An 11,230-nucleotide genomic window follows, 5' to 3' on the forward strand; every position below is an offset into this window, starting at 1 on the left:
TGATGAACTAGTTTGTCTAAATATGACTCATATGACTGTTCTTGCTGGAAAGATGTTAACAAGCTGTAACTGGTTATGTAATTACTTTTTCGCATGTAACTACTTGTTTTTTGCAGTTTCAAAATGTTATGTTCTTTTCACTGTTAAAATAGCATATATCTATACATACGTTATATAAAATGTTTAATATACAACTACAACTTTCAGGAACTAATAAATCACCTAATATTTTGGGGAGAGTTTAATACAGTACACACACTAAACTTGTGCCAAATGTATATTTGTTTGAAATATGTTTACTGCATGAATTGATAACTTTTGCATCTCCAGGTTGTGTATTTCACAGCATCTCTCCTTATGTGTTGATTCTGTTCCAGTTGAGAGGTGTGACACTGGAGGGAGCTGAAGATGACTGAGAGTGCTACACTGGTGCCCGTTTAAGCTTGGCTAAGCTGGCTGAAGCACAGGTAGGGACCTTAATATACCCTTATACAACACAGTGGCCATGGACCATTTCTTGTGTTTTATTGTGTACAAGTTTATGAATTTGAGTGTGACGCCACATAAATTCACTGAATAACTGTTGAGACATTTGAGTCTGGGCCAAGTTTACAAAAATATCTGTTCTACTAGCAAAAACAGTTTTGTTGTTGTTCTTTTTGTTTTTGTTTTGTTTTTTAGGTCTGGATCGATGCAGCCACAAAGACCCTTTTTTTCATGTCTATTGTCTGGAGCATAGTTTCCACAACATATAACTAAGTAAGTTTATGATTCCACTATGGAAATTCCACTATATATAGGTTATATCTGTTATTAAACTAACTTTAGGCTACAGTGATATGGGTTGATAACCTCTGTTTCATACATGAAGCCACCTTAGATTTGTCTGTCTTCATCCTGGAAGCCTAAATATCTCTGATATGTGTAAAATAGAGCAAATCTCTACGGTCTCTGATGTTAATTTCATGTTAGTTTTATGCACTGTGCGTGCAGGATTTGGGTCAGTCACTTATTGTGTAGGTCTGGCTGAGCTTTATATTACCTTATTTTGGTCCATTTTGTTCTTCATGCTTTTTTACTGTTGCTTTTCATTTCCTTTATTTGTAAGAGCTAATGCCCTCAGCTTTGAACCCAGGCCTCTCCATTAGTCTGGTGACATATGGTTTGCCTGCTCTAACCAGTGAGCTAACTGGGTGCCCTTCAGTTCAAGCTTTCTTGTCATTAGAGGTGATCATCTTTTTCACCACCTCGCCTGCTGGATGCCTCTCCTGGCATTTGTAGGGATGAATGTCATTCTTGGACCTTCCATATGTAACAAGGGTACAGTCTGTCTGCTCTTTGCTGACTGATGTTATTACCCTGCTTTCCTGAAGTGTGTGTGTATTTCTGAGATAGGCAGGAATATACTGGGAAACTTTAATCAACTACTTTGTTGCTAGCTGGGTGATGCTTATCTCAGCCTATATAAATCTTAGCTGCGACGCATGAAAGGCTTTACATTTAAGAAACTAATCTTCACAAGCGGTTTTAAAGGCTTTCCTCTGTTTTTGTGCTATCTATATTTCCAGTCTAATGCAAAAATAACTAAAAAATAAATAAATAAAACTTGTTTTTCTATTACAATGTATTTTATGCAGCTTTTATCGTGTTCTGTTTGTATTTCTCTTTTGGATGCAGAAGAGTGAATAGATGAATAAATCAGTTGCTGATGTTTGAGGCTTTTTGTTATTTAAGAATAACTTGATATTGATTTATTGATTTGTGGACCCATGAAAACAACTTCACAAAACAGAGATTCAAAGATTCTTTAAATGCTTTATTTAGGTTAAATCAATGGCAGGTGTTACACAGCCATTCTCTGTGTTGGTGGGTTAGTGGATTGTTTACCCAGCTCATGGATTCATTCATTTCACTGAGAGCGGGTGCAGCATTTGCAGCTGTCATCAAACACCTGGCCGGCAGTGCAGTACTGGATGTTGGTTTGTCCTTGGTTGCACTTGTAGAATTTCTTCTTGTCGGTCGGGTCAGGGAAGAGTCCGTTCTGCTTGCCAGCACAGAAGCCAGATCCTGTGGTGCCTCCACTGGGCTGCTGGCTTGGTGCGACTGCAGGTGGGGGGTTAGGCTGAGCTTTGCAGGCTGAGGAGAAAAATTAAAGAGATTAACAAAAGGGAAAACTTTTACATGTCTATTCCCAGATGATATGTGGTTCACGCATACAAGATTAAGTTCCTAGTCCACTTTTTAGAGTGTTGATGAGTGGGTTTCGCCCCTGGCCGCAAAACATGCCGGTGAAGTCGTCCAAAGCCAAAGTCCATACCACAGCTCCACCAAAACCGTTCTGCTTCAACCACTCAGTCTGCAAAACAGAAAATAAACCAAGTGTTTAATCAGCTTAAGAAATTAAAATTAAATAATGTAAATAAATTTTTAAAAAAGATTACTTCACACCTTTGCCTGGAAGCTCTTAATATTGTCATATCCAACCCAGACTCCCTGGTTATAGGCATAGGGCACGTTCTGGGCGTTGTCCCAAGCCTGTGTGGCTCCTTCCTTCAGGAAGGTGCAGATCTGGCGGGAAGAAAAGATTTAAACTAACATGCATGAACTCTCCTGCCTAATGTATGCATTCACACAGATTAGGAAATAGACCTCGTAGTAGGCCAAGAATCCAGTCTGACGAGTGAAATGTCCAGCAGGTCCAGGTCCCCTGGCAGGAGCTCCCACAGTTGTGTTAGAGGAGGCCAGGTGGAAAGTGGGGCCAAAAGTGGGGAAACCAACTAGCAGCTTCTCAGCTGGGGCACCATTGTTCTTCCAGTAATTCATAGCATAGTCCTTAAAACAAGAGAATACAGAGCAGTTTGTCTAACTCCTCCACAATAGTTATTTTTATTAACGCAAAGCAGGAGTAAAAAAATGTTTAAGACCGAGGAATAATGACGCCTTCACTTACCACGTTGTAGTAGATCATGGATCCCTGGTCACTAGGGCCCTTATAGAGAGGGCTGTTCTCTCCAACATTATGTTCCCACAAACCATGGAAGTCATAGGTCATAACATGGATGTAGTCCAGCACACTTACAAACAAACACAGGTGCTAATGTTTAGTAAAGGCTGCGTTCTGGATGACAAATGTGGAGGTATGTAATGTGTGCTCACGCTCCAATCTGGGCAATCTGGTATGCAGAGTCAATCGTCTCCTTTCGAGCAGAGACAGCAGCAGTCAGCAACAGACGAGGACGGTTTGTCTTCTTTCCCTCCTCCTCAAAGGCTCTCATCAACTCCTACAGACAGGCGAGGAACAAAAAGCAGTTACAGCTGGTACATGATTGTTTTTCTTTTAAACACTGAGAAAGCCTGAGGTCACACCGTAGGCCTGTTAAAGTATAGATCAGTCGGGTGGCTTGTTCATGTGTTGCTCCCATCGCTACAGTAACAACTGCACACATTAACATTTAAATGGCTCTCTGGGTTTGCAGTCACCCACGCTGAAACATAAAGGATATCTGTGTGGATGTGGAAGTTATCAGAAGACCTGATAATAAAAACTGGAATCACTCAGTAGTCTAGATTAAGGGTGAAATTTCAGGAAGACAAGTGCAGCATTTTGGCAAGAGGTCATTGATGTGATGACTCACCTTCATCTCTGCATTTTGGAGATCATAATCTCTTCTTCTTTGACTTTTGATATAACAATTTCTAGCTCGCCATAACTGGCACGACAGACAGCATACCAACACAACTGACCTGTAGCAAGACCGTGAAACGCTCCTTATCCTGAGGTGGGGAGCCCCGAGAACCAGGGTACTCCTAGTCGATATCCAGACCATCAATCGTAGTGATGCAGGAAGGTGATAATACTTTTGATGAAGGTCTGACGATGGGCAGCAGTGGAAACCATGGTTGTGAACCTAGTAACAGGAAGATACGCAATTTCAACTCGAGATATAGTTTTATCTTGGCGACAGTAGTGAACCTCAGGTCATTACAACATACTTTTGGGTGCCAAGGTTCCATCCACCAATGGACAGCAGAGTCTTTAGGTTGCTGTTCCTGTGAGCAGTAACAACATCCATGTTAAACTCTCAAAATTTTCTCTGTGGTTCTGTATATAAATACCCACATATGCCTTTCAGTTTATCATCCCTATAAGCATTTGTGTGTACTGACTGGTTTTTCAAGGCCTGAAACTCTCCATAGAGTTTCTCATCGTTTCGATCGTAGGCTTTGATCATGTTGTGCTCCATTCCCGCAAAGGTGTAGATGAGATGGTCACAAAGACATGGGTCAATGTTGGTAGGAAGATAGTTGCCTGCCCCCAGATGGCACTGTGCCCGGCTAGTAAAATAACAGGATAAGATGTACGATGTTCCTGCAAGACAAGGAATAGTTCTTACACTGTAACTGAAATGTGTCTACACACATCAGCCTAACACTGAGTGGATAAAAGACACAATTACCTAACTGCACATGTAGCAAGAGAGCCCGTCCTGCAGAGAAAGGAGATCAAAAAGGGTGAAGAAGGAGAAGGCAGGTTAACTACTCAGCATCAATTTGTATTAACCAGCTGAATAGAGATATTCTGTTTAAATGTAAGAAAGTTTTTGAAGTTCAACCTACCGGTGCAGATGAGTCTGTCCATGTTGCCTACTGTATCAGAGAAACATCAGGACACTAACGCTCTTTATATAGCCCTCACTTCTTCAACGTATGCGTAATATTTGTTAACTATAGCTGATTTGGCTAATCAGCAAATGCGGAAAACAAAAAACATATTTGTTTGCGCAACACGAGCGTTTCATGAGATTTCCAGGAAACGCTGATAACCTTCAGCATGCCTTTCGATAATGCGTTCGTAGGTTAAATCAGATCTCTTTGAAGTTACTAAAATGGGTTGTTCTGTACATCACACTCAATTTCTTAAATGTACTTTTCGCCTAAAAGGGAAAAAGTAACAGAGGCACAACCGGTCTCGCTTAAATCATTAAGAGCAAAAAATTGAGGCCCTCAAGGCAGATTTGAAATAAAAAGCCTTCAGTTCAGTTAAAGAGGCACTGACACGTATCGCCATATATTTTGCCTTGCTTCCAATATCTAACTGTTTTTCGAGGGAAGCTCCTGTAAATTTCACTGAAGCACCATTTTCCAAGTACAGTTTGATAGTGGTGTTTATGTGGTTGTCCTCTCTGCTGCGCTCCTTATCATCCTCACACACGGTTCATGATCAGTTATTAATGTTGTTCTGTACTTTAGAAGGGACATACAGACTTTTTGCCCTCTTCTATACTTGGAAGTAGATCAGTTGTTTTGTAATTACAATGGCAGATTCATACAATGCCAGCCAGCTGGAGCCTTTTCGTGGGGGTGGGGGGGTGGGGGGGGGGGGGGGGGGGGGTGTTGTTTTATACATTCTATCTAGTCTTGATTTTTTCCGACCTTGGAAATCTGCCTGCTTTTGGAGACTGGCTTTGGGCCCTAACCAGCCACACTTCACACCAACACGACAGTGTGTTCATTCCAGGTGCTCTGGTTTTTTCCTGCAGTCCAAAGACATGCATGTTCGGTTAAATGGTGATTCCACCTACTGACCTACGGTCAGTAGGTGTGATCATGATTGTGAATAGCTGTTTGTCTTTTTGTCTTAGCCCTGCACTAGACTGGCAATCTGTCCAGGGTGTACCCTGCCTCTCTGGGTACACCCTGGACAGGCTCTAGACTCTAGAGCCTGTCCATTGAAGTTGGTCTACTCTAGAGTCTAGAGTAGACCAACTGCAATGGATGGATCCTTAAGCTATTGTTTTATGCTTATAAAGCTTCATTAACAGATACTGACTTTTAGTGATTAAAGGAAAAAATGCCTTAAATATAAAGTTATCCACACATGAAACCAAAAAAATTATTCAATATGAACAGTCTTTACAAGTGTTACAAGTTATACATATGGGCCATAGCTATACTAAGTGACAAGTGGGGTGATGAGACAGGCAGTTTGCATGGCATGGATTCTGCCTTATATGAACTAAGTTTGAACTAAGTCTACTGTATGTGTCTGAGTTTGTCTCCGTTTGTTAGCCAATAATGAGCTATCTCAGGCTGAAGTAGCTCATCATTAAAGGGTATTGAAATTTCAGCCTGGACTGAAGTGGTGGATTGGCTGGCATTGTCATCCTGAGAGCCATTGTTAGGATAGAAACACAATCAACGCTGAGCCAGTATCTGAGATGTGCATCATCATACTGCAGTTTCCACACAATGCTGAGAAATATATTTTCAAAGACGCACATTATCACCTCCAAACAGCGGGTAGCCACTGCAGTTTCACCATTGCGCTATTCATTAAACTAACAGTGAAAGCTACACATTTTCCACTGATATATGTGGCTGCACCACCGTTGCTTCATTAATGGCAAGGACTGTGTATTTGATATTTTTCCAGTAAAAGAGAGAAAAACATAATTTTTTTCCCGTAAAAGTCTGAAATATCTTTTTTAGATTTTTAAAAGAGCAATAATTTATCTGACACCAGTCACCACAAGTTGTAATGGACTAGAAGAATGAGTGTATGTTTGGATAAAATGTGAAAAAAAAAATGCACCACATCGATAAGTGCGTGGGAAAAACATGAGCAGAGTATTAGATGCACTGCTTAATATCACCACCAGAGAGAGTCAATAAGCTGCGTAGCAGCTGGGTCCATTTTGTGTGAGCTGTTAAGCAACAACAGGCTGTTTATCCACTGATTGTTTCAGTTCCCTCTGCAGTGATGTCATTTGCTCTTTAAAATAGCGAGAACTTTTAAAAGTCAGAAGCACGCTGCAGGCAAAACAGGTCTCGACCCCTGAAACAGCAGAGCTTTTTCTTTTTTGCTGTACAGATAAATTACATTGAACCTACTGAACTGCAAACTAAACTCTTTCCTCTCTCTCTCTGTCTCTCTCACCATGGCAACCATGCACAGGGAGCCAGGCAATGAACACAAACCTGTTGCCGTCTCCCACGCAATACACACAGCTGCATAAAGCGCACACACATACACAGACAGGCACACAGTGCTAGTTGACAGTAGAGTGACATGTGAAAATAGTGATTAATCCTGGTGGTGTTAATGTCGCTGTGTTGCACCTTCTGTTGGAGAGCAAGGACAGAGATGCTGAGCAGCTCCCATCTTCACTGGGGTTTAAAATGAAATAACTGTTAAGGTTATATTTGTATCTTCATGCCTTTGCAGCTGAGGAACTTATCAGATCATGTGAGCTTCTCAGATATGTGAGAGTGCATATTTAAAACAGAGGGAACAAATGGCGAGAACAAGACTTTTTCTTTTCAGTTTGAGCATGGACGAATGTGAAAAATGAGCAGTGACCTCCGGGGGATGTAAAAACGGAGCCAGAATGAAAGCTGCCAAAAACTGCAGTTCTTCTAATGGCCACTTGAGGCTGGCTCCAAAAGCAACTCAGTCCCGTGCTAAAATGTGCAGCTTTGCAGCAGTGCCTTCTGCTTTTTTACCCTTCTTGTTGCTGCTGCAAGTGGGATGCTTTTTGTTCAGTTTTTCATAGCTCACCCGTTTACATGTTAGTAAGAGTTAAATACAGGGGCAGGGGCACTTTGAGTGAATGGTGGATGATGGCACAGGAAGCTGTAAAACATAGCTAGTTCAAGGTCAGGCCAATGAACTCAGCCTCTTAACTGCGTCTTTGCTTTTGGTGTCTTCTGGAGTGTTTTTAAGGAAATCTAATAAATAATATGACCTGATGTGTGGTTACATGTCATGTTCAACCAAGAACCATGTTTCTTAAAGCTGTTTATCAGCCTGCAGCCGCCTTTTATTATACAGTGAGTGGTTAAAACTAGCAAATGTGTACTGAAAGAAAAAAAACAAGACGAAAATGTAAATACTGTAAAAAGTGTAAACACTGCTCTCTGTTCAGTTTTCAGAACTGATCTCATTCTCCACCCTCACCGCCTCCCCACCCACATAATTCAGGCTTTTCAACAGCCCGTTGCTATTAGATACTGCTGGGCCTATCACCATGGCAGCAAATGCTCAATAATTTTCCCTCAACTATGTTTCCGTGTGCAAGCTCTCGCACATACACAACCCTCCCACATCACATTTAGCTGTGCAGAAACGTCCTTGAGTGTTCCCAGGTCCAGTTGGGGAACAGCCCACCTGCAAACAGAATTCAGATGCTGTGACAGGATCGAGATGCTCTGCTGCACATTAGAAGATGACTTGTTTTAAAATCATTTTTCAGAAGCAGGCTGTTACAGCATGACATAACGTGTTGCTGAATTTTTTTGTGCCACCATTCGCCCTGTGCATGTGTGGTTTTTCTGACGAATCGATCTCATTTCTTCCTGAAGTTTACAGAGCGCTTGCTTCTGCTCAGATGTGCTGAGAACAAAGAGCCTGTTTTCTTAAAAATGTAAATGATGTGACTCAGGATTTCGACTCACTGACAGCTGAAGACATACAGTACTTTCAAAATATTTGCAAGGTTGTGTCAAAACACTGTCACTACTGCTGCAGCAATGAGCCAAATTTGTATATATGCTGCCATACTTCTGTCTTTAGTGTGTGCGTGACGCAAATATATTAATTTTCCTGCACACATTTACACTTCGTCCTTGCACCTGATCTATCAAAACCATTTTACCTCCAGTGTGCTAATAAGAAACAACTGTAACAACGGCCGTGACTTGAATGTCCACATCATGTGTCCATGTCTCAGGAAGCTGATGTCAGCTCAGGGAAGATGAAATGAACAAACAGAGAAAAAGAAAGGTGAGGCAGGGAAAGGAGAATTGGGAGAGTGAGAGGAGAGTTGGTGGCGGTGGTTTGGGGTGGGGGGTTTAGGCAGAGCTGATTTTCTTTCTCCAATAAAAGCGACAACCCCTCCTTGTTGCTATGGCGACCCCCTCTCTCTCCCTTCCTTTCAGCGAGCTACCACTTATCCTTGCTGCCTTTCAGTCAGCAGGGCATGTGGGTGTGCGTGCTTTTGTGTGTTGGCTCTTGAATGAATCAAGCAAATGAAGGGGAGAGCCATTAGAGACCCAAGTCAGACTATGTGACACACACACACACACACACACACACACACACACACACGCATGAAGATATATGTACGCGGACACACACACACACGCATGTAGATATATATATGCACACACACACACACACACACTTACATGCGTGAATACACATGCACACACACACACACACACGCATGAAGATATATGTACGCGGACACACACACACACACGCATGAAGATATATATATGCACACACACACACACACTTACATGCGTGAATACACATGCACACACACACACACACACACACACACCCATGCATGCATTATTACACATTAGTAATCATCATTTTGCAAAAAAAAAGCTTCATACTTTTCCGTTGGCTGACTTCTGAGTTCTTTTCTTTTTCTCACTCTTTTTTGGCACTTTCGTTATCACAGCATATTCTGCAGGAGCGACTTGCTATCATCTACTTTCTTACACAACCATCTGGCTGACTTTCAACCACAATGCACCCACTCAAATTATAATGATAAACACAGCACTATATAAATGTATTTAACTTTTACTTCCTCTTTTTTTAAAACAAGCAAATTATAAGTGATTGGAGGATAGCCTCAAATCCAACTTTCATGTCACCACTGGCTGTGTTAAAATGTACTTAGAGGTCTAATATCAGATTACAACACAGAGAAAAGCTTTGCAACTACTGTTCTAATCTTGTTACTCTTCACTTCCCACCTTTAATAACCTCTCTAAGTGCTAAAACAGAAAATGCACGTCCTCATGTTAGTTTTTAACGGCTCCCAGCAACGTTTGACCCAGCGCAGACTCAGGATGTCCCGTCCCTGAACTTTTAATATTTAAAGCATGCATCTAAAAACTGATGGATTTTGGTGTGAGTGGTCAGGGGGTAATCATTCTTCATTATATTTTCTGTAATATATATATAGTAAGTAGCTGTGCTATCTAATATACTTCCTGTAATATAATACTGTATATGGGGACTGCTATTAATCTGTGGTCTCCCAAAAGCATGATCTGACAGTAGAAGTAGTCTAAGAATCCACTAATGGATTGCCATAAATATGGATGATCCTTGCAGGATGAGATGGGTGCTCTGATCGTGCTGGTGGAATATTTGCATGTATCAGTACTGACTTTTTATTAAGTCGTGCATTTCTATTTGAACCCACTGTGTTTTGTACTCTGCATTTACACTAGTGGATATACATTAAAACTGATCTAAGTCACGCTATGTTTGGCTATGTTTTGTTTTTTTTTGTCTCAGTTCTTGAAGAAACTTGTCTTTAGAAGCTAAATGCTGCTACATGTTCACCAGTTAGTCGCTAATTATGTCTGTCTGCTATTTGGTGCTTGTTAGGAAGGAAGCTGGGAGGTTTTTTTTGGCGGGTTCAGTGAAAACAGCTCCTGACAGAGACAGGAAACAAAGAAAGATAGTCATGGTCTGGAAAGAAATTGAAAAAGTGATGTCAAGAAATGTAATCTGCAAAGCTTCCAGTTTACAAAGTCTAAAATGGTTTGTCCACAATCTGGAAAAAGAGGGGCTTTCTGATTCCCTAGCTTAACTGGTAACTTAAATGATCTGCATAAACACTATACAAACACAGTATATAAACACTATTCTTAAAAACAGAAAACTCTTGAAATTTAATATGGAAACATTGTTTGTCTGGAAACGGGAAACAAGAAGACTTTTATTGAAAAATGTTTTTGATTACCTATCCATGCACCCTGACCTCCTTGCTGTTTGGACTTGGTAAGTGTTTGTCTCACCTCAGTTCTTCAATCATGTCATATTCACCCTAAAGGGTGCCCCATCAAACTCGTTTTACATCATGTGCTGCTTAAATCCCAATTTCAGCTCAAGCGGGCCAGACCAGTTAAGCTAAAGTCCAATAAACAATTTTTTTTAAAAACGCACCTGAAAATCTGATTTTACAGAAGGTTTACTAGAATTTGTTTACTTGAATTTCCTGCAGTGCACTTTCAAAAATATGTTTCAGTTTTTTCACATTATGAAGACGCGCTGCTGTAGTAATTTAAAGAAACTCATTAGCACGCTCCATTGGGCTTTCACTGTAAGAAATAAAGAAATTAATCCTCTAATTAAAAAGGTTTTTTATGTCTTTTACTGTTAAATTAAAAAAAAACTTAATTGTTATTTAATGGAATATCA

At 40.8% G+C, this 11,230-nt stretch overlaps 1 protein-coding gene across 1 annotated transcript; it reads right to left on the bottom strand.

The window, feature by feature from the left end:
- Positions 1 to 1,833: 1,833 nt before the first annotated feature.
- Positions 1,834 to 4,260, bottom strand: LOC146574218 (acidic mammalian chitinase-like). The gene is given in 10 exon segments (XM_085275539.1): positions 1,834 to 2,136; positions 2,239 to 2,356; positions 2,449 to 2,568; positions 2,650 to 2,832; positions 2,951 to 3,074; positions 3,157 to 3,281; positions 3,745 to 3,832; positions 3,834 to 3,908; positions 3,994 to 4,050; positions 4,168 to 4,260. Coding segments are annotated over 10 exon segments (1,194 nt in total). The 5' UTR covers positions 4,245 to 4,260; the 3' UTR covers positions 1,834 to 1,909.
- Between the last annotated feature and the right edge of the window lie 6,970 nt (positions 4,261 to 11,230).

The sequence above is a fragment of the Mchenga conophoros genome, linkage group LG5 (genome assembly GCF_057382185.1).
Source record: "Mchenga conophoros isolate Kocher_MC1m ecotype Shallow Benthic linkage group LG5, M_conophoros_male_GT1.1, whole genome shotgun sequence".
In the NCBI taxonomy this organism is placed as follows: domain Eukaryota; kingdom Metazoa; phylum Chordata; class Actinopteri; order Cichliformes; family Cichlidae; genus Mchenga; species Mchenga conophoros.